The sequence below is a fragment of the Lepidothrix coronata genome, unplaced genomic scaffold (genome assembly GCF_001604755.1).
Source record: "Lepidothrix coronata isolate B3197 unplaced genomic scaffold, Lepidothrix_coronata-1.0 Scaffold271, whole genome shotgun sequence".
Classification (NCBI taxonomy): domain Eukaryota; kingdom Metazoa; phylum Chordata; class Aves; order Passeriformes; family Pipridae; genus Lepidothrix; species Lepidothrix coronata.
Window position 1 is genome coordinate 446,856 of NW_016690451.1, and position 22,589 is coordinate 469,444.

General features: G+C 39.7%; 2 protein-coding genes across 7 annotated transcripts in view; both read left to right on the forward strand.

Annotated features, from left to right (window-relative positions):
- The first annotated feature begins 30 nt into the window (after window positions 1–30).
- Window positions 31–15,063, forward strand: LZTFL1 (leucine zipper transcription factor like 1). 3 transcript variants are annotated; one of them, XM_017836127.1, is made up of 11 exons: window positions 31–193; window positions 1,443–1,592; window positions 6,794–6,918; window positions 7,387–7,581; window positions 8,105–8,165; window positions 9,004–9,072; window positions 10,419–10,484; window positions 10,604–10,681; window positions 13,254–13,427; window positions 13,905–14,008; window positions 14,581–15,063. In XM_017836127.1, the coding sequence occupies exons 3-11, from the start codon at window positions 6,842–6,844 to the stop codon at window positions 14,597–14,599; spliced, it is 843 nt and encodes a 280-aa protein (XP_017691616.1). In that variant the 5' UTR covers window positions 31–193; window positions 1,443–1,592; window positions 6,794–6,841; the 3' UTR covers window positions 14,600–15,063. The 3 variants fall into 3 exon arrangements, with proteins under 3 accessions (XP_017691616.1, XP_017691615.1, XP_017691617.1); XM_017836126.1 differs by lacking the exons at window positions 31–193; window positions 1,443–1,592 and adding an exon at window positions 4,701–4,796; XM_017836128.1 differs by lacking the exons at window positions 31–193; window positions 1,443–1,592 and adding an exon at window positions 4,801–4,847.
- Window positions 15,064–15,070: 7 nt separating this feature from the next.
- Window positions 15,071–22,589, forward strand: part of SLC6A20 (solute carrier family 6 member 20) — a 20,403-nt gene continuing 12,884 nt past the window's right edge. Inside the window, exons 1-2 of one of the 4 annotated variants that reach the window (XM_017836133.1) lie at window positions 15,071–17,947; window positions 18,036–18,173. Coding sequence is in view for 2 of the 4 variants with exons in the window: in XM_017836136.1 (XP_017691625.1) it covers window positions 21,974–22,094 (121 nt within the window). In the remaining 2 variants the exon portion in view is untranslated. Of the gene's footprint in view, window positions 18,174–20,237; window positions 20,518–21,933; window positions 22,095–22,589 lie in introns of those variants that run through there. The other 3 variants (XM_017836134.1, XM_017836132.1, XM_017836136.1) reach the window with 3 other exon arrangements.

Here is a 22,589-nt window from a genome sequence, read left to right on the forward strand (position 1 = left end):
CCGGGAGGGCGGGAATGGCGGGCGGCACCGCCCTCCGCCCGTCCCTCACCGCCCCGCCAGCGCGGGGTCACGGAGTCACTGAATTAGTTAGGTCGGAAAGGACCTTCGAGATCGGCGAGGCCAACCTGTAGGCCGTGCAGGTTAATGGCAGCCTAAAGCGGAGTCTGGGGTTGTTTCAGTACAGTTTAGTCAGGTTGGTTGCTGAAGGTTAAAAATGAGAAAAAATCAAGGCTTCTTCTCTTAGCACTGTTTTGCTGCTAATCCTCTGAGAAAAGGAGGGTTGGGGGGGACCTCATCGCTCTCTACAACTATCTGAGAGGAGGTTGTGGTGAGGTGGGGGCCGGTCTCTTCTGCTGTTCCTGCAGTGAGAGGACAAAGAGGAAATGGCCTTAAACCAAGACAGGCGAGATTCAAATTAAATGTTAGAAAAAGAATTTTCACTGTTAGGGTGGTCAGGCATTGGAACCTGTTGCCCAAGGAGGTGGTGGAGTCACCCTCCCTGGAGGTGTTTATGAGGTGTCTGGATCAGGCTCTGGGTGATGTGGTTTAGTGGTTTAGGGGTTACAGTGGTGATGCTGGGTGGATGGTTGGACTGGATGATCTCAAAGGTCTCTTACAACATTTACGATTCTATGATTCTCTAAACGTGTTAGGAGACCCTAGAAAGAAGACAGTTCAAAGAATTGTCCAAGAGCACAGGCAAATTTAGCGTAAGAGAAAAAAAATTTAAAAATCTGTATGTTACGGCACATGAGGGACCATGCTCCCTCTTTAATCTTTGTTATGATTCAATTCTGTCTTCTTGAATCAACAGCATTTGGCAGAGGCTCTATTCTTAATAATTAAGATTCTCTGTGGAAATTGGAGGAAGATAATCTTTTTGAAAGAACTATAAAAGAATAGCGCTTAAAGAAAATCTCATCACTAACATGGTACCCAGAGGCTTGAATTGTAACAATAAAGCATGTAATTACATATTGTTTCACAGCTCCAACAGAAGTGCTGTTACAGAAAAACTATACTGCAGGGAACACAGAAGAAGCTATGAGGAACAATCCTAGCAAGGGAATGATTTCTTACTAGTTTTAGCCTGTAACTGACTGTTTAGTATAATTTCAAAAAAAGAAAAATGTATGCAATATTGTATGCCATTATCTCCTGCAGTAATGAGATATCCCCAAAAAGATACATAGGAGTGTTTATGATTCATTCTCAATTCATTCAGGAAAGTGCAGTGTGACATCACTGTTACTGATATGGATTATGCATTACAGAGGCATCTCAGTGATACTACTGGATAATGGCTTCTCTGAGTAGATTACTAGAATTTTTTTTTTACTTGAAATTCTCTTTCCTGCTAAAGCAATAAAAATGTTAAACTGACAACATCAGTCTGGTCTAGGAAAACTAACTAGTTGACATCATCTATGTTGTTTTCACAGCTCACATTTTGTGTATTTATGAGGAAGAAAGGAAAGTGAGAGCTGCTATGAAACAGAAGCTTTTGGAAAAGTCTCAGTCAGAATTTTCCTGAAGGAATTTTCTTTCTCTGTGCATAGCTAACAAATAGCAATGAAAACTCAGCCCTACAGGTATTCTGTTACTTATGGGTAATATTTTGCTTAAGAAGCACCAGCTGTGGTGTCATTACAGTAGTAATCCTAATTTGTTAGTCATTCTTCAATGCATACCAGTAATGCAAAGTTCTCAACTTGGCTTATGTGCAATGATATTTGTAGAGATGGATAAGCCTTTCCTTGGCAGTATGATAGTTTATGTCTGGAAGTACCACCAGACATAAGCAGTGCCCATGGTAGCTGATAGCTCTGATTTGTTAGGTATAGCCCGGCTTTCTAAAGAACAGAACTGTGAATTTGTGGAGACAAGCATGTCCTTGGATTTCTGTTGAAGAAAAGCGTAAATTAAACCCTGGCATGGATTTGAGGTTTGAAAAATAATTTATTCTAGATGGTAATCTCACTTGGTGTTTGCAGTAGATTTTTTTTTTAAGCTCTTATCCCAAATTTTAGAAAAACCGATTTCTGTGCAGTAAGGTTCATAACAGTGGTTGGGATTATGGTTGGAAACTCCTGTAAAAGAAATACAAAAGAGAAAAGACTACAAAACAATTGATTGGACATAAATTTAATGAACCTCCCACAACATTAAAAATGGGAAAACATTTTACAAAGACAAAAATTTTCGGTTACGTGAAATATGCTCAGCCATCATGCAGAAATGAACCGCACACCAGTGACACGGAGGTGTTCTCAGTGAAGGGAGCGTGTTCCTGCAGCATTCCAGCCTGGTGCCTCAGAAACTTGCCATGTACTAGCAGCAGTACAGTCTGCAAGGACACTTGAGTGACTGACTTTTCTCCCCGCTCTTGCAGCATGTGGACAAGTGGTTCTTTGAGTTATTCACGCTGTTCGCAGGCTGAAATTCATTTTTTTGTGAACTTCTCACCAGTTGGGATATGATCAACTGTTTCAAGGTTATTAGTTAGAAGATGGGTCTCTTCTTGCATCTCAGGTTTTGTGGAACTTCTCTCTCATCCTGCTTTGTTCCATTTGGAATGCAGTTTTAGTGCTCTTTGAAAGCCTTGTGGATGCTGTAATTCCCCTAGAAAGTAAAATAATCTTTCTTTTTTTTTTTAAGTCAACAAGACCAAATGTTATTTGAGTTGTGCATTTAGTTGCATTAGGTCACCATGACGTAGGCGGGGATCCAAACAGGCTTCCCCAAGGAAGTAATGCATTTGATTCAGTGGGGATGATGCTGTCATTCTCATGGGATTGATAGAACTCTCAACCGTGCAGGCAAAAAAGTGGAGGTTAGATTGTTAGGGAGGTTTGCAGGCACAAATGCAATGTATCTTCTCCTGCAACTTTGAAAAGGCTTAAATTTGGATGACCAAAACATTGGTCTTGGATCTTGACTCATCTTCCCACACAAATACTCTATTACTCCTTTTTCTGCACAGCTTGCTGAGGAACCTGAAGAAGTGCTGCTGCCAGCACATACTGTGTGATGGAACATGGGACAAAGAGGTGCAAGCTAACAAGGCATAGCACAGCTCCTGCTGTGTCTTTCAGTCCACCTTCAACAGCTGTAATGCTGCCTACACTCGGGAACAACCTTTTGTGCATATGGTCTGTCTTTCTACAGTCCCTTGATTGCCACAGGGATGTCCTTTTCAATTCTGAGGCCAGACCTGGATGCCCTTCCCTCGGGAGTCACATGGTCTAGGGCCTCCTGCAAACATGTCCTGAGTCTCCTGTGTTGAATGTAGGCTGCACCTGTGACTTGTGGTGTTTACTGAGGACAGATTTGGAAGGAGTCAGGCCTATCTATCTCAAGAGCTGATCCAGGCTGCTCGATTTTGATGGAAGTCGTGTCAGTTGCTCCTGATTGTATCTGAAGTAAATAGAAATCAGGTTAGATTTGCCACTAATACAGCTGCCTACTCAAAATCTTCTGTTAATCCTAAAATAGTCACTGCTGCTTTTAGGGCCATTAGTTGATGAAAATGCACTGAAGGCTGTAGTCAGTAAGACAAATATAATGTTGGGTAATGCCAATTCCATTCTAACGGTGTGAAAATGGATCCCATTTTTTCCTCTTAAATTGTGGAAGAAGGGCAGTTTTCCCCTGGGGCCACTCTGCTCCAGAAAGTGCGTGGATGGAAACAGCTGCCCAGGTACAGCAGCGCTCCTGCCTGTGTATGTTCCAAACTGCCTTTTTCCAGCTTGCTGCTTCTCGATCTGTCAGTCATTTACCTGCAACTCATCTGTGAGTGAATGAGGGCTATTTTGTGCTAGCCCATGTTGCTGAATGGAGTTTTCTATTCTGTCTCTGAGTGCAATAAAGCAAGGCAAGCACTAGAAAAGACGGAAGTGGAAGAACATGAAAATAAATTAATAAAATAAATGATGCAGTAGTTTGGATTTTGTTGCTCTAAGCAGGTGAGATATGAGGTAGCAGATGAAGAGAAACAAAAAGCCCACAAATAAATCCCCCTAAACCAAACCAAAAAGCCCTAATGTTTTTCCTTATGTACAGAGCAAACTTGATAGGAAGTCCCTTGAGGTGTGCCAAGACTGTCTGTTTAGTGTGTTCCCTTGTTTGCTGTGAGCCCTGGGCTCCAGTAACCTGTACTGGATACCTGCCAGTCCACTCCATGGCTCCACGTGCAAGCAAACCAAATAGGGCTGTTGATTAGAAAACGTGTAAAAAAAATAGTTGACACCATGGTTGTGGCATTAAAGAACTTAAAACCAGAGGAGTCAGGAGTTTAAAGTCAGTGTTAGAGAATTTTATTTTTTGCGAATCTTTGCTGACACCATCTGTGGGAATGTTCGGTGCTAGGTTGGATGGGGCTCAGAGTAACCGGGGCTAGTGAGAGGTGTCCCTGCCCAGGGGCGCTTGGGACTGGATGATCTTTAAGGTCCCTTAAAACCCAAACTGTTCTGGGCTCTCCTGCCGACTTAAGCGGGATTAATTCCATGCTAATACTTTGCAAAAATCCGTGTTTAGCAAAGAAGCCTTTGGGGAAAAAAAAAAAATCTTAGGTGGTGTAAATAAACGTGGAATATTGCCCGTCACGACCCGAGCACATCCCAAATCCAAACGCCAAGGAAAACACCCCAGCTCCTTTATTTGCCGGGAATCGCCGCGCGGGTCACGTGGGCGCGCCACCGCCAATCGGGGCGCGCCGAAGGCGCTCGCGAGGCTTTCGGTCTCCATGGCAACGCCTGGGCCTGAACCGTCCGAGCGCCGGCGGAGCCGCCGCCATGGTGAGTACGGGACGGGGCTGCCGCCGCCCCCGGCATTCCCTGCTTATCCAGGTATACCTGCGGGCGTGGGGGCGGCCCGTCCTCATGCGGGAGCCGCTCCAGGGGGCTGCGGCCGCCACGTGCCCTCCCGGGCATCCGTGACATCCCTGCGGAGACTCCTGGGGCTCGGGTTTTTTTGCGGGATGAGGTGCCCCATTGGCTTAACCGCGTATCGGCGTGGCTGACTTGGAGATCACGAGTGGCCTGTGCTTATGTGTCTGTTTACTCGTTTACTCCTTTCTGTCTGTAATAAATAAAAGCTCTTCACCTAAAAAAACCCGCAGCAACAGCAAAGAGAACATTAACTTAGCTTTCCATATGATCCCTCAATTCCAAGGTGTAGGACTTTGTGGGCGACATCGGGCTGGCAGCCACACTGTGAGAGCTGGTTTTATTTACTGCTGTTGCTGCTTCCTCGGCTGCCTTTAAATCCCGGGCAGTCTAGATCTGTGCTCAGATTACTGACTGTCCATCCAGGTATCCCAGTACTGCGTTGTCACTGGAGCTCACCTGCACAGGTGGATTACTGAGGACAGGGTGATCAGGTTAACTGTTTTGTGTGACTTGCTACATTTCTGTCCCTCCCCAGCACCAGCCATACTGACCAAGTACACCGAAGTAAGTGAAGTGGACTCACCTTTGGTTGCATCAGCTCTCCAGGGAATGAGGGGATAAACTCCCATTCGTGCCCCGTTGTACCTCCTTGTGACTTGTGCTACCTGCATGAGCAATGGTTATTCCAGTGTAATTGGCCATACCGACAGTCCTTCCTTGGAAATAGAGGCACGTGTAGAAGGGCTAGTCAGCCACAGCTGAAGTTGCTTCCTTCTTAATTTGCCCTGGGGGTATTTGTTTCTGGGCAACAGGCTGTTGAGAAACAAATTCAGATTATCACTTAAGATTAAGATCTCCTTCTGTATAAAAAGGAGCACAACCAGCAGATAAAGGGAAGTCATTCCCCTTTCTATTCTGCTGTCGTGAGACCCCACCCCGAGCACTGTGTATAGTTCTGGTGCCCCCAACATAAGCAGGACATGGAACTGTTGTAGCAAGTTGTGCGGAGGGCCACAAAGTTGACAAGAAGACTTGAACACATCCCCTACAAAGACAGGCTGAGAAAGTTGGGGCTGTTCAGCCTGGAGAAGAGAATGTTGTATGGAAACCTCACAGCAACCTTCCAGTATCTGAAGGGGGCCTACAAGGAAGCTGGAGAGGGTATCTTCATCAGGAACTGTAGTGGAGTTGCTTCAAACTGAGAGTAGGTTTAGATTAGATACGTGGAAGAATTTCTTTTCTGTGAGGGTGGTGAGGCACTGGAACAGGTTGCCCAGAGAAGTTGTGGGTGCCCCATCCCTGAGAGTGTTCAAGGCCAGGCTGGATGGGGCTCTGAGCAACCTGGTCTAGCGGAAGGTGTCCCTGCCCATGGCAGGGGGATTTGGAACTAGATGATCTTAAGGTCCCTTCCCAACAGAAACCATTCTATGATTCTGTAATTATATGAAAAGTTTCTACAAATAAACTAACAAAGAAACATAGCATACTTTCCTGTGGTTTTGTTTTGGGTTTTTTTTGGTAGTACATCTATGAAAGATACATCATTCAGCTACATTATACATATGTACATGTAGTACAAAGACGAATTTATCCAAGAGCTTCCTCCATGGTCCTTCTGATTCTGATACTCTGATTGCTTTTGTTTTAGATTTTCTGTGACTTTTTTGAGGCTACTAGTCACTTGAGCTCTTACTTCCAAGCACTGGTGGTTTTAAAGGGAGAGCACTTATGTGAGGTGTATGGGGATTACACATATGAAAATATAGTTGTTTTTTAACATGCTAGTAAACATGATAACCCTGTGAAAGCAATCACAGAAACTAGTCAGAGGGCAATACTAGTCAGAGCAAAACTTATGCTCCTTTTTGCTTAGTGTATGTTTGTGCTTTTATCCTCACCTGCAGGCAGAGCTGGGCCTTAATGAGCACCACCAGAACGAAGTGATCAGCTACATGCGCTTCGCTCGCTTCAAGCGTGGCCTGTGTCTCAAAACAGTGGATTCTTGTTTTCAGGACCTTAAGGACAGCAGGTACTGTGTGGGGTGGTTCTGAGCAAGAATAAACCAAATATGCTAGCAGCAGTGGTGCATTTGAACACTTTATGGGGCAACATTTCTCCATTTCAATTTGTATGTTCTTACTGGGGAAGAACCAATAGTTTTCCAAAAGTTACAAGTCAAGTGCTTTTAGAACTAAGTTGTTCACGTTCTTAGGAATTAACACAGATATTGACAACATGACATTGCTTTATATCTTGCTTCTGATGTCTAAATTTAATGCAAGGCTAGCTGAATTAGTGTTTGTGATTGTGATGATTTAAAGAGAAAATTCAAGCATAATAACCAGTTAGTAGTCCTGTGGTCAGCTAATAACTACTGGCAGTGGATGTTTTTAGAAGGATCTTACATTATGTGAGTGGTACCTGTGTAGTGAGATCTCCTAAATATGGAAAATTGTTACCTTTATTATATGTGACTCATGTTAACTACTCTGTTTAGACTTGTTGAAGAGACCTTCACAGTTGATGAGGTGATAGACATGCTGGATGGACTGCAGAGTGTTGTACACAGTGAAGTGGAGTCGGAGCTCATAAATACAACTTACACCAACGTTTTACTTCTGCGGCAGCTCTTTTCACAGGCTGAGAAATGGTACCTTAAGTTACAGACAGACGTCTCTGACTTGGAGAATCGGTAACATCTATTGGACTGTACAGAGTGCCTTTCAATAATAAGAAAGCTTCAAAGTGTTGACTATTTGCATTCTTTTCCTAACCATTGGAATCTATTCTTTTACTGTCGTATCAGTGAGAGTTTCAAGGCTTCCATCTGTAAAGTAGCAAGACACAAAAATAATTTCAAACTTGTCAGCAAGATGTTTTTAATGGTAATATTCTTAGCTGAATTAAGGGCAGGTAAGGGCAGGTGATGGGATTTGAATAAAAAGACTTTTTTCTGGTTTGATTAGATTTTAATCAAGGATGAATCAAGAATTTTACAGTTCTAATGCATATATCATACCATTGAATAACATGATCTGTTGTGTTTGTGGTATTTGCTTAGGACTTCATTCTGTACTTCTAAAAAGAATATTACCTGCAATAAAAAGCATAGCATCAGCATGGTAAAATGTGTTCCATAGCATAGCTCTCAGTAAATGAATGCCTTCCTTTATTTTTCTGCAGTAAATGAATACCTCTTTATTTTTCTTTTCAAGAGAATTATTGGAACAAGTTGCTGAGTTTGAAAAGTCAGAATTTACATCTTCAAACAAAAAGGTAGAGTTTTATTTTAATAAAATCAAATGTCATGTGGAGTTGCGACAGATGTTTAAAATGCCTAGTACTGACTCGGTGCTTAAGAGAGAAAAGCAAAACCAAAACACCACCCTTTTTCTCAAAACAGTCTTTGAAAGTCTCCAAAAAGTCACATTTGCAGTTTGGCACCAAGGCTCACTCTGAATTGCCTTGGCTGTTTCCAGAGTGCAGGTTCTGCACATCCAGGACATGCCTCATATACCTCACCTCAGGGTCAGCCAGACCAGGGGTGTGTTAAAGCATCTGCTCCTGGGTTCCCTTCCCCTGGCAGCTGGGGTAAGATTGGGACATTTGCGTGTCCCGTTTTGGTGTCATAGCTGAAAACATTGCACAGTACAGATATCACTTTAGCTTATCTTGCATGATTATGGCTGCATCTTGTTTGGTTTGTAGTGTAAAGGTGTATTTAGTTAATATATATTATTTTTGATACTTAAAAGGAGAAAATTTGTATCGTTGTAAATATTTTTTACTATTATAGTCACTTAAATATTTTTTCTGTTTTCCATATTCCTTTGTCTTTTGATTGCTGCAGCATTGTTAGTCTTCTGTAAAATCAAGTTTGGAATCCTTCTATGTCTCTGTGCAGTACTTTTGTTTAACTTCAGCTCAAAGTGAAGTACATAACTTAGGAGCCAAGAAACCAGTAAAAAATGAACTTAAAATGAAAGGTCATTCATTTACTTTACAAAAGAAAGCTGAATTGACTGTCAGTAATTATTTTACAGACTATAGGAGTACCTTTCTCCCTCCCAGAGATCTGTATAATTTAATTTTTTCACCTTTATTATTTCTTTAGCCCACTGCAGATCCCGTTAAACCAAAACTGGCTCCATTAAATGAAGGTGGGACAGAGCTGCTAAACAAGGTAAGAACTTGTCTGTTCGTGCAGTTGTGGTCAATGACCATATTTCTGTAATGGTCTGTCACTATATAGACATCATGGTAATATATCCCAGAATGTAAAGGAAAATGCTAGTGAATTAATAAATGTTGTAAAACATCTGACATGTAATGTGTGGTTATGGTCTCTAACATATATTGCAATATTGAGCCTTCCTTTGCAAAGACATTTTGGGCTTTGAAATTGTTTATTTTTTCATTTAATGGAATTAGTAAATTAGTAAATTAGTTCCATGCAGCTAGCTGGCTTTTCAGCAAGGAAGTAAATTAAAATATGTAGCTGGCTGAAATGATTAGGTTATTGAACATTTTCTGTATCCCTTGCAGACAATCTTATTGCATCCATTCTTTTTTTTTTTTTTTTGTAAGTTGGCTAAATTCATCCTGAAGAAACAGGCAATTAGAGAATTTGGAATTTACTGACTTTAAAAATGTCTGATTTCTCACTTCTAAACATTTTCAGAATTAGGAAACAGTTTCTAGTAGTTAATGTTATGAATGGGTTGAACTCACTCAGTTCAACTGAACTTTTCTAAAATGCCACACTTCTTACAGTACACTTTTAGGTTATGGGCAGTCAAGATAATTAGCAAGGAGCTGTGTTTTCTGTCTTCTGGCCTGCACTGCCAAAGTGATGTGTCAAATACAGCGTCTGAATCAAATTGGTTTTACTCATTACGATAATTAAAGCATTCAAGAATTCAGACTTCTATTTTACTTGTAGATCAATGTAGTTCTCTATCAAAAATAATTTCAAAATCTGTTTCATAACAGTTTTTGTTGAATATTTACATCTGATGTCTTTTTCTCTTTTTTCCCCAAATAATTCAAATGGTAAATTTACACTGATAAAACATGGTTATTTCCTGTGACAGAGAACATGATATTCAGTAACCTGCTATTTGTCTCCTTTGAACAGGAACTATGAATAAAGTTTTTGTCGATTGAAAATACAAATGATGAGCAGCAATGAAATTTAGATCTCTGAACATACAATGTTTAATCACGTATCTTGATACTAAGAAGACGCTGAGCTCAATAATCTCAATTCAGTAAAGCATGTACCAGATTTGAGTGAATGGTCCTATACATTACAATAGAATTGAAGACTTAAATTGCTTGCTGACTGAGGCAGAAAACACAATAAATCAATGAATTACTGATTTCTTATGGAGGCCATTTTTATAAGCATTTATAAGATCTTCTTTGCTTTCCTAAGTTATGGAAGTGTATTTTCTTCCCTGAAACATTTGGAAAATTTGAAATAGCACAAGAGTGTTCACAGACTTTTTCTTGTTCATTAACCCAAAGACAGTTGCTCGTCTCCAAGAAGAAAATGAAAAATTGAAGACCAGACTCAAGACTATAGAAACACAGGTAAATTCCCTGTAAGCTTGGATACTTAATGCTGTTTGCATATTTAAAAATATCTGAATAAGAATCCCATGGTTATTATTCTTATGTTTCTGAGGTTTTGAATTTTCAATGTGTTGCAGGCTACAGCTGCCCTAGATGAGAAGTCCAAGCTAGAGAAGTCACTGAGGGATTTACAGATGATCCAAGGAGATCAGAAGGTAAATACAATTAAGATATCTCCCTCTGTTTAACACAACTGTTGCCAATACATCCAAAATGTTGTTCTGTATGGTGTGTGTTTCTTTTCTGGCAAATGCAAAAGTTCAAGTTAGTTTTGTTGTGTTCCTGCCTACATTGTCTGTTCCTGTTGATCTTTCAGTCAGCAGATAATCCATAACATTGGTTGATGTTATGACATGTATTTGTGTCACATAGACCATGATAAATTATTGTTAGAAAGTGTTATTCCAGGTACTGTCAGGAAGTAGTATTCCAGAATTCATATTCTCAGGGTTGATATTTGTATTAACAGACACAAATTTATGTCTGTTTCTTGATGTTTACTGATGAAAGAATGATGTCTAACCTGGTTTTACAGCAGCAGTAAAACACTAATTTTTTCGAGCGTTTGTCACACCTAATGTTGACATGGACAAGCAAACTTGCTGCTTATATGATTTTATGTGGTTCTGCACATATCAGCATACTGTTAAAAATGGTTCATTGTTTATTTTTACTACTTGAGATTCTTAATCTTTTTTATAAATGATTCAAACCCCGCGAGTTGCTGCTGTAGAAATAAAATGTAAGAAGCCTGAAGTCACTTTGACACAGATAAGTCTGTTCAGGTCACCTTAGTATTTTTTCAAGTTTGTACCTTTATTTTGTCAATAATTAGAGTTTTCTAAAGTTTGTTCATGTGTGATTGTTTCTTAAATTTCAAACATTCTGTTCAGACTTGAAAGAAAATTATTACACTTTAATCCTATTATTTTGAGAAATTAACTTTAAAACTCCTCCAGTATTTACAGATTTGAAGTGAGGTTCAGTATCATAAAACATTTCTCTTTTAAGTTTCATATTTTAATCCTGATTTCTTTTTATTTTGCTTTCTAACTGGTTTATGGTATGTACTTGGCTCTCTCAATATGTTATAAATTTACTTAATAACTTTCAAAATCTGTATTCAATAATATTATTTAATAGGGAACTTGATTTATCAATCATGACAAATAATTTCTTTCTTTGTTTTGTTAAGCCTTAAATTATTAAAGGTTTAAAATATTAAAGGGGTGTATTAAATCCTGGATAATACTGTTTGTAGTTTTAAAAGATTGGAACCAAATCTCATCCTGCTTTTCTTGTTAAAAATGAATTGGCCTCAGTGTCAGGGCTGCTGACTATCTTCAGCTTTCATGTCCTAATTTGCTCTCTGTAATCTCTCACTTTCTTCTCCAGCTTTTACATTTTCTATTTACAGGCATATATATGTTGTTGCAACTAGCTAGTGGATATAGTGCTGAAATGTTCTACATGATTTAAGCAATTACAGTATTATCAGTATTAGTTGTTGGAGAAAATGTAGAATTTTTTGTGATTTCACTCCATATTTTTTAGGATGGATGTCATTAAGATCATATAAACCCAGTTGCTCAATAAGCAGAAGTTTTTAAACTCTTTGGACAAATAAATGGCTGCCAAACCACAACAGTTCTTAAGGACCAACTCAGCAGATTGATTTTTTTTTTTTACTAATAGTTAATAGATGGCCCCACACATGAAGTTTGAGTCACAGTTTGGGAGTAACTGCTCCATTGGAACAATTTAACTTGAGGATTTAGAATTTTTGCATAATTGACTTATGTCCTCATTTAGAAAAATGGCAACTGTCTATTCTGGTCTGAAACACACAAAATGTAGTGCTTTTCAGCATTGCAGACTTGGATTCTGTCTCAAAATTCAAAATAAACTTTTCTTCTGTACAGGTACTATTATGAAGTGTGTTCCTGTTCTCAAATCTTACCTTCCACATAGAAGAAGGAACAGAGCTTTCTTAGTTTTAGTTTTTTGTTCTTTTTAAGGTGCTGCTGGTTCAGCCTCATCCTGAGTCATTATACTTCTGAGTTTGAAATTGAGCTTTCAAACCTGAGAAGGTTTTGCATTTGGTTTTTTCTTTTTTAATAAAAATCCATAGAACAGTTACATGATTATAATGTTTTGTTACCCGAAACTGAAGTCCAGAAGAGTTTGAGTTATTTCTTCTCACAACAAAACAGGAAAGTTGCTTCATAAGCAACTGTGTAAGACATCTAAGAATTGTACAATATTCATACCTGACTGAGAGTAAGAGCCTTAACACTTCCAGCCTTTCCTACCTGTACAACACTAAGGGCTTTTGAAATGCTTCAAAAATACATTGTAGTGTAGACATTCAGATCTTAAATGTTAATTTACTATTTCTGTATGGTAAATAACTTCTTATAATATGCTTTATCCTGTGGCTGCACCTAGTTCCTAAAGAAGCAAAATACAAAAACTTGAAATCTCAACTTGGCAGACGACATTCCAAACATCTTTAAAATGCATTTATTAAAAATTTTTTACAGTTATAAATCAGCCACTGCGGTAACATTTTTTTTAGTTAAAACACTAATTTAGGCTTTAAAGGAATAACATGAACATATTTATTAAAAATTAAGATGTACCTACTTTGTGTGGAATTTTGCACTTGAAATTTAAAATATTTCTTCTCTTGCATTTGACATATTTTAAATATTTCTTCCATTGAAGACTAATGCAAACCAGGATATCACTGAACTGGAGAATAAAGTGGCAGCTTTGAAATCCCAGTTTGAGAAGACTTTGAATGACACTACTGCAAACCAAAAATTCTTGGAAGAGGACTTGGTGACAACAAAACATGACTTGCTTAAGGTTCAGGATCAGCTATCTGCAGCTGAAAAGGTTAGCATTTTTTTTGTAGTGTAAAGATGTGAACCTTACTCAAATTTTAACTGACTAGTAATTTAACAAGCACACACTACAGGATGCAGAGTTTACCAGGCCACACTGTTGCCTGTGTATTTTTGTTATTTCAGTGGAAAAGCATGTTATAAGTAAAATAGCAAACCCACAACTAACTACATGATTATAACTAGATGAATACTTAAATAGTGCCCATTTGTCTGCATAGAAAGTTTGAAATGAAAAATGTATTCCCAGCCTTGAGAAGACTTTTAGCCTAATTTCATCAGAAAATAAAGTTTGTGTTTCTCTGTCTGTCCCAGTAATCTCATTTGAATTTACCAGCTGACTTAATCTAAATTTGAATAAACTACTATTCTGAAACTTGAGGAGGAAAAGCAATAGTTTTTTTTTTTTAAATATTTTAGTTTGGTCTTCATAATATGTACATAATATGTTGATGTTGTTATTATGTAGGAGCTGGAGAAGAAATTTCAGCAAACAGCTGCCTATCGCAACATGAAGGAGATTCTCACAAAGAAGAATGAACAGATAAAGGATCTGCGTAGAAGGCTTTCCAAGTAAGTGATCTATCCTGTCTGTCCAAACAGGATCCTTGTTCTGCATCCATGTTCTGTTCCCATTTTGTCTTGTAAACAGTCTATAAATTTTCCCTTAAAAAGAATTTTTAGTAGTCTATTCCCTAATTTTTGACAAGCCAGTCCTTTCAGTGGATGTTAAGTGAATAGGACTGACCTATGCAAGAGCAGCTACCATGTAGGAATTAATGAGAGAATTTAGTATGGAGAGGTTACAGGACATTTATGTGTGTGGTGGATAAGCCCTTGGGCACTACACAGAGAGCTACAGATGGCACATATTCCAGATGCTTTGGCAGTTGTTTGGATTTGTGGGTAGGTCATTCCTTCTTTCTAATATTTGGTAAACTGGCCACTTTTTAAAGGAGAAAATAGTCTAAAAAGTATATGCATTTCTCTGTGCCCTAAGTCATACAGTGATTCTTGACAGAAATGTGTCACTATTGAGTGCAATTTGTTACTTGGGTTTCATTTTTTCTTTAGAGGCAAAATGACTCTAGGGTATTTTCTGCTCTGTTTTAATTATTTTTCTATTTATCTTTTTTAATCCTCAGATATGAATCAGAGGACTGAAATACCAAAAAACATCTGATGTATCGAAAGCTGCCATGGAAAGAAAATGTAGACTGGTATTATATTTCAATAATCTTTGTTTTAAATGGTATATTTTTTGCTTCTAATGATGAAAATAACTCTTTATTAATACTAATAACACGCTGAAACTCCTACCTTACTTCCTTGTAAACCTACAATTTATAGGTATTAGTTTCTGCAGTCATGTTTTTAATTCTTAGCCATCAACATTTCTTGAGAAACAGCTAACAGGATCTTACTGAAGAACTGAGAACATTCCCTACAAAGAAAGGAGTTTATTTTTGTTAAGAAAAGAAAAAAAGGGAAAAAAAAGAGCATTAGGGATTTTCATGTCTCTGAAGTGGAAATTCCAGTTGTTACTTTTGTGTAGTTAGTGTACTTATGAAGTAGCATTATATGTAAAAATTACATCAGTGAAAGTAAAAAGCAGGAAGAAAAAAAAANCTGGACATGTCATGCCTCAGCAAAATGTGGTCAGTAGCATTTTTCTGGAGGATGTTCAGGAGCTAGTGAGGTAAATATGCTTTATAGCTGAAGCTTTCAAATAAAGCCACTAATTGAAGTTATGCTTTTTAACTTGAATTGATTTGAAACAAATTTGAATATCAAAAGACAGATTCTGATTTTGCCAGTATTCTTAGCATTGAGATGATAATCTGAAAACTCATAGGAAAGTTAATGGAGAAACTTTTTTGAGGAATAAGTTATTTTAGATATTTTCATCTCCTTTCTTGATGTAACCTCATCAGAAAACAGCTTACTTCTCTCAAGTCTTCTACTTGTAATTCTTTTCCTTGCATTTATTTGTCAGCCTATTGTTAGTGCATTCTACTTGTTCATCTGTCCCTGTTCATGTGTATGTTGTATTTTACTCCAAATAAAACTATTCTGTTTTCAAACATTTAATCTTTAAGGAGCTGGGTTTTTTAATAGGAATGTTTTGTATAGCCATTTTTTTAATATCTGTAGGAATGGGTGGCAGATCAGCAAAGAATCTTGCTAAAAATTAGAACATGTAAATTGCAGAATGGTGCTCAAAGATACACCACATCAAACAGCTGTAAAACAGTGTAGCAGTGGCAGGGCTGGGAAGTGGCCGGGGTGGTTGTGTTACAGAAACTGGCATTTAACAGTACTTGTCTCAGGAGCTGCTTGAACTGAAATGGATTGTTTTTCTTCATTCTTTCTCAGACAAGCAAGGCTGTTAAAATTGTTCAAGCAATGATGCCCCGTTCAAATCTGCCATACACTTGCAGTCTAAGTTCTCTTGTTTCCTCCAAGTTTAAGTTCTCATGTTTTATATAAGTTCTCTTGTCCTTTTTTTCCCCCCACCGGTTAAGCAAGATTGCTTTGGGATAATGTCCTGTGTCTGTAGCATGATATTATTGCTGTAGCACAATAGTAGGGCATTATGGGGTGACCTACTCTTCATGCAGTAGCAATTAAGTTAATGAAAGGTATTATTTTGCCCCTTGTACAGTCATCTAAAAGGTTAAGTTCTTAATAGGGATGTACCAAAGAACTTTCTGGCTTGTGTTTGCTCAGAGCAACAGGACTACTTTTCTGGGTGAATATTGTGGGTTTTTTCTTTGTAATAACACTCATTTTAATGAGATCACTTACTATTTCTAAAAGAGCAGGTAAAAGATGAAGAAAAACAGAGATTCTTCTACTGCGCTTCTTTTCTGATAGATCTTTGACTGATGATTTAGCTAGAATATTGATTCTGTGATAGGCATTCATTATCTGCTTAGAAACAATCTCAAAAAGAAGGTAGACTGTCGACTCCAGTATATGGCTAGGTCTCAGTGAAATAAGTTGCCTGTAGAAAAGCATTGTTACAGACATTGTTATCTCCTCAAACAAGGCAAATCTTGTAGAGAGCTGTGCAGTGCAAAATTGAAACACCGACTTCGATTTCCTGCCTTGCAGATTGCCACTTTAGGGAGTGTGAGATCACTGTGATGCTCACATTGGTTTGTGTTGCAGAATGGCTAATTAAAGGGCTTTTGTGGAGCTCTTGATGGAAAATACATGATCTTTGACAGATGATATTCCTGTCAAAGAAGACCTAGAGCATTGTACAGTAACAGTTCTCTTTTTGTGGAGATAAGTACAATATTTTGAAGATGGAGATGACATATGAATCTCTCCTGGCAGTGTCTGATATTTCTAAAACTTCACTTCCTTCCCTGAGGTGTAAATTCTAATACTGCTTTTACCAGCCTTTGTTCCCTGTACTGTTCAAATAGACATCATCCATTTCTTCCACTTCACTTGTTAAGTCCCTAGTTATGCCTGAAGGGAATGTTTAAAAAGAAAATTTCTCTATAACTGGCTGGTCTGCAGGAATCAAATATCTTTCAAAGCTGTGGTTTTCTTTTTTTGGGTGTGTTTTTTATTTTATTTTATTTTATTTTTGCTTGCAGACTGAAGAATATTTTTTTATGGGGACGAAATTCAGGCAGCTCAGCTTCGCTAGTGTTGAATCTGACAGCCAACAAACAACCCTATGCACTGACAGTGACTTCAACTCAGCTGCTGGTCGTTCATAAATGAGCCAGCATTGCTGCATGCTCTTCATGAGAGTGTATATTACCTCATGATCCTTAACTGTTTTTAAAGTACTCATTAGTCTGTTTTTCTCTTGTGGATAATAGCCATTTTTTAAAATGTGCTAAGGTGAATGCTAGTATATATTGACACTTAGTCTGCAAGTGCACCTCTTTATTTGATAAGCTAATATTAAGGACAGCTGCTGTTTGGACATTTCTCATATACCTTACCTTTGGGAAACCCAGTCATCTGCTAGGCATTTAGATTTCAATCCAGCCAAAAGGTTCCTAAGATTCCTTGATTTGATTTCCCTTTTCTGCCATTATCAAGGTCAGCTCTTGGCTTCTGTGTGATAGCAAATGCTGGCAGACCACACTGAAGTGACTCTTACTGCTTCAGGAAGCAAATGTGAATCATCTTGCAGTGTCAGGTAGCTGAATGGATCAAGCTTAAAAATTTTGATCTGTTCTAGGAGGATGTGCCTTCTAAAACATGTTAAAACCAATTTAATTTGAAGCTAAGTTTTTATGTGAGCAGGTAAAAATTGTTATTGAAATTATTATTGTAACTGACTTTGAGCAGAGAAGGTGCCTAGGGAGTTACCATGTGACTGTTGATTTTGACAATGTCCCTTTGAAAGCATTGGCACAGGATTCTTGCCCTGCTCTGGCTGCCTGCAGACTCTCTGAAAGCATCTAGATGTGCCCTCCTTTTGGATATATCCTGTAACATTAGGCAGCCTATTTAGAGTCAACTCTTCTCCAAATAAAGGTGGGTAGATACATGTCATTCTTAGTTTCAGGAGTCTTAATATCTGGAGAATTTTGGTCGTTAATTATTTTTTAATTATTATTTTTAGGAACCTGTTAATGTCTTGGGGTGTCCGTGGTAAGCCATGGTGATGCTGCGTGGTTGGTGCAGGACTCTGGCAGAGCAGCTCACGACTGACAGCTGCTGGTGGACAAGGGATCTGCCTGGAGACCTCCCCAGACTGCAGGCAAGCTTTGACAGAGACAGTGGGAACTGGCAGGAGGCAAGCAGAAGAACTGACTGAATAGGTCAACTACCTTTTTTATTTAGTGAGGTGCTACTTTGTGACTCTTGTTTTACATAGGCCAGTTCTGAGGTCTGGGTGAATTAGATGCAATTCTCTGAATCGGAACTGCACTGAGTACCCTAAAAGATCACATAGTCGGAAGATGAGTAGAGCTGTGGTGCTAAACAAAAGCAAAGAAATTAGAAAGAGAGACCCTTCCCAGGAATGCTTTTCTTGGGAGGCTGACGTAATGTGAAACAGTTTTAAGGGTGACGAAGAGGTTGGATATGACTTCAGGGTACAGACCTTAAGGGCATCATCTACTAAGCAACAAGTAGTAGTGATTAACTGGAAGGAATAATTCAATCCTGATAACTGCTTAGAGGAGTATGTGTAATCTCCAATTACACATAGAGCAATTGCCCAACAGTTATCATGGCCTGTGAGTCCTCAAAGATCTGGAAATCCAGATGGATTCTTTCTTTCTCTAGAGTAAGGAAACATGAGGCTTAGAGTAGCAACTGTGAACAGCGAATCCCAACAGAAAAACCATATGTGAAAGCTGCTACTCGCCTGGCTGTGTATCTGCTTCCCTTGACAGTATCAGTAAACATTTGCAGAGGCTCTAGAGACTCTTCCATCGCTTGTGTTTGATAATCATCTGATATGCTAGCAGACACCATATTTCCATTTGGAGGCGAGTGCCTCCAGGAAAGGCAGATCTTAAACACCACAGCTGCCGACACTTTTTCTCCCTTCCACATGTGTGGCTCATCAAAGAAAGCCCAGAGGGTTTATTTTTAAATCTAGATGGTATAGTGCTACATGTTGGAGGTAGAACAATAAGGTCCAGGCTACCTGGTAGAATTCCTTCCTCCCTTGTTTCCCTCTCTTTCAGAAATAGAACTGTTAAGCTTCTCTCACACCCTCAAAGCACTATCCCCAACCTGTTGCTAGGACCTCAGACTCCCTTTTTGTCTGCATTTTAGGTAGCTGGAGAGGCACTTGGCTGCTTTCTGTACCAGTATCATTTGGCATCAAGAGATACAAGCCCAGGATTTTTAGTTTGCACCTTTGCCTAAGTACTTGCAGTTTTACTTCAGTGAGAAATGGAATCCTCTGGTTTGTTTATTAGCTTCTGACTAGGTTTACATAGAGGAGTTCTCATGGGCAGTCCCATCAGTCCCTGTGGAGATGAACCCCTGCCCTTCTCCTCAACCACTCCCTCAAACCCTACATTTCAAATTTGTTAGGTACTGGGGGGCAAAAATGTTTCTAATACTCCTTTAACATGAGCAGTGAAATGTTTAAAAGTTCTTCCGTATGTCTGTTAGAGGCTTGTCTTTGTCCCTGAAGATAAAGCCCAAGTCCTTCCCCAACCCAAATGAAGGAATTTCAAAGGAGATAAAATCTTGAACAGTATGAGAAATAGCATATTGATTATCTGAGGTGTGTAAGGAAAATCCTACAGCAAGAATTCCTTAGTGTTGACTGTGTAAATACCTTTAAATATGTTTAAAGCCTATCCTTCAAGGAGCCAGTAGATGACAGGCACTCTGCTGTGTGCCTATGTGCATGACCACCTTTAAAAAAAAACTCATAGGAGTTTGTGATCTGCTGATGAGACTGACATTTGTGAGAGACATAAGGATTCATCTCTTTCCGTCTGAACTTCCTGATCTGGCCTGACCCGAGATGAGGACAGTACACCTCTCTGCCTGCACGATCTCCTCCAGTCCATTAGTAAACTAGTTTGAAATGTAATGGGAAGGAGGTCCAGAGCCAAGGTAAATCTTTAACCTGATGATTCTTATCAATAGGAATAATCCATTCACACAGAAGCATCCCAAGTGCTAGAGATGTGCTATTTTTTAATGCTGTCCTGTCAGAAAATTATTTAATGCTGTAAGCTATTTATAAGCATCATTTATAATAAATCCCACTGGCAGTGGCAGGCATTTAACTTTTTAATAATTTGCAAAGTTTTCATTATTTGAGACAACTAATGTATCTGTAGCTTCTCAGTGTGTGTCTTTCAGTTTTAATAGCTTATGGATCTAAAATTAGCTTGGATTTTTTTTCCAGCAGAATTCAGGGGTATACCCATGAGACATATTTCCCTGGCTAGCTGGCATGTTGCAATTCTGTGGGCAAGACAAAAACTGCAAGGGTATTGCAGAAATGCCATGAGCACCCTCAGAACTGTAGTCTGGAAGGTTCTGGCAAGCCCTGATGTTTTCCAGTGACAACCTTCATTTGTAGCACCACTAAGACACACCACAAAGAATGAATTCACTTACAGGAGGTGCGTAAATCTCTTGCAGTCACCTCTTCTAGCAGTCAGAAAAGCGATGTCCCAATTTGTGACTTTGCTACTGCAGGTTAGCACGTCTACCAGAGTGGTTCTGCTGGGCTCGACAGCACTGCACTACACACTCTGTGCTTTGGGCTCATGTCCAAAGGCCCCATGGTGGGGGTTCTCACCTGTACTTACAGCTGGCACTTGGCTCGTCCGGTGCCTGATGGGGTGCTGGAGCAGCACACACAGCGCTGGCAGGGAGCAAATTGCTGGTGCCGGAGGAACGAGACTGCCAGCAGTTGAGTGAGTCTTACTCATAAAATGGTCCTGAAAGGTGCTATGGAAAAAACACATTTAAACGGAGGAAGGAAACTGAGTCCTTGGAGTTGTTCAGCCCCTTTTTATTGCTAGAGATGCTGCTGGCAGCCTCCTTCACTAGGAGACCTGTCTGAATTGATTGAGCTCAATGAGTACCTTGGCAGGGGCCCAAATACAACAGGGTGCATGTTCAGACCTGGCACCCCACTGTGCCTTCAGATGACCCAAAGGCCTCATAGACCCTTCTACCTCCACAGTGGGCCACAGACACCTTTTCCCAGTGACCTTTGTATATATTTGTTCCCTGCTACTTGAAAGTATTTTAAAACAGCAACTCTTCAGAAAAGTTCATCTGCAGCAGTGGGGTTTGAGCATGAAGGTAAGTGAAAAGAGACTGGGCTATTTCACACTGTCACATACATGCAGAATATGTAGAGGGAGGGTAGTAGCGCTGGAGGGTCAAACTTGAGTGTTGTACTCAAGTGTGCAGCGTGTTGGGGACCTTTGTGGCTGATAGGGACTGTTTCGAGGCAACCTTTGGAACTGGGAAGCGTGCTGGACTGGTTGGGGTGAGCACTGGATCACAAGTGATGGGGTGTCTGAGGACCCATTTATTCCTGGCATCCCTTGCCCTAGAAGTCAGCTCTGACAGTCACTAAAGCCAGTCCTAATGGTGTGGGAATCCCTTCTCTGTGCTGTTGAATTCAAACTGGTACCTCATGCACATGAATGCCACTCATAGGGAAGGGAGCCCTGTGGAGAAGGAGTGTCCCATTTCCAAAACCAGACTGCAGCCCCAGTGTTATTTTCTCACAGTGTCAAGTTGGCATGTGAGTTGATAAAAATCCCCCGGCTCACATCCTTCCCAGAAGTGCCAGTCAAAACCCAAGCAGCTATTTACCCAAAGTACCAATTTTATAGTTCTGTGTGTGTCTATAATCTATTTACCAGCATTCCTACTTCAGTATGTGCCTGTTAATAAGATTAGTAATTAAAAAGCTTGATAGGAATTGGCAAGCATAGCTCCTCCGCCTCTCCCTCCCCTCCAAGCCGGACTGGCGTGGAGTGTGAGGCAGGGTTGGCAGAGTACCTGAGGGAGTGAAGGCAGGAAGGCTCTGCTGAAACCTCTGCCTACAAGCAGGCAATGGAGAAATCCCGGCCGCTATGGGACAATCCCCTGCAGTTTGTTTTTGCGTGCATTTCCTATGCCGTGGGACTGGGAAATGTATGGAGATTTCCCTACTTATGTCAGATGTATGGAGGAGGTAAGTGTGGTTCATGTTTCTTGCTTCCCTCGAGGAAGAGTGTGGCAAGCTTTAAGTCCAAAAGTATGTTGTCCATGCTAATGCCCTGTTAACCCAGCAGGGTCCAGGGCAGAGTAGGACATCTGGCTTTCTGTTGGTGTGCAACCTGTCTTATTGCGCTTTATTTTATGTGTTCTTTAGCATTAGGCTTTTACGTGACAGCTGCCCCAATACAGTGGCACTTGTTTCCTAGAAGTGCAATGAAGCAGTGGGAAGGCCCATGTTTTCTAAAAGGGTGAAGATAGAGTGAGAGATACATGTCCACATGGTATTAATCTATTACTTTTTTGCCCCATCAAACCTTTCTGAAGTCATCAGAAACTAGTTCAGTTCTTTGTATGTTCACATATGTGGACTTGGAACATATTGAGAAGGGGAGAGGCTTATACTGATTTAATTTAAGGATCAGATGCATCATTTCAAGTTTCTGTCATTAGTGTTTTGTCTTTTATACAA

What these genes read in the sequence shown, in the direction of transcription:
- LZTFL1 (XM_017836126.1), top strand. An exon ending in GTCTCTGACTTGGAGAATCG is followed by an intron (nt 7,582 to 8,104) that starts GTAACATCTATT and finishes TTTCTTTTCAAG; the next exon opens with AGAATTATTGGAACAAGTTG. An exon ending in TTACATCTTCAAACAAAAAG is followed by an intron (nt 8,166 to 9,003) that starts GTAGAGTTTTAT and finishes TTATTTCTTTAG; the next exon opens with CCCACTGCAGATCCCGTTAA.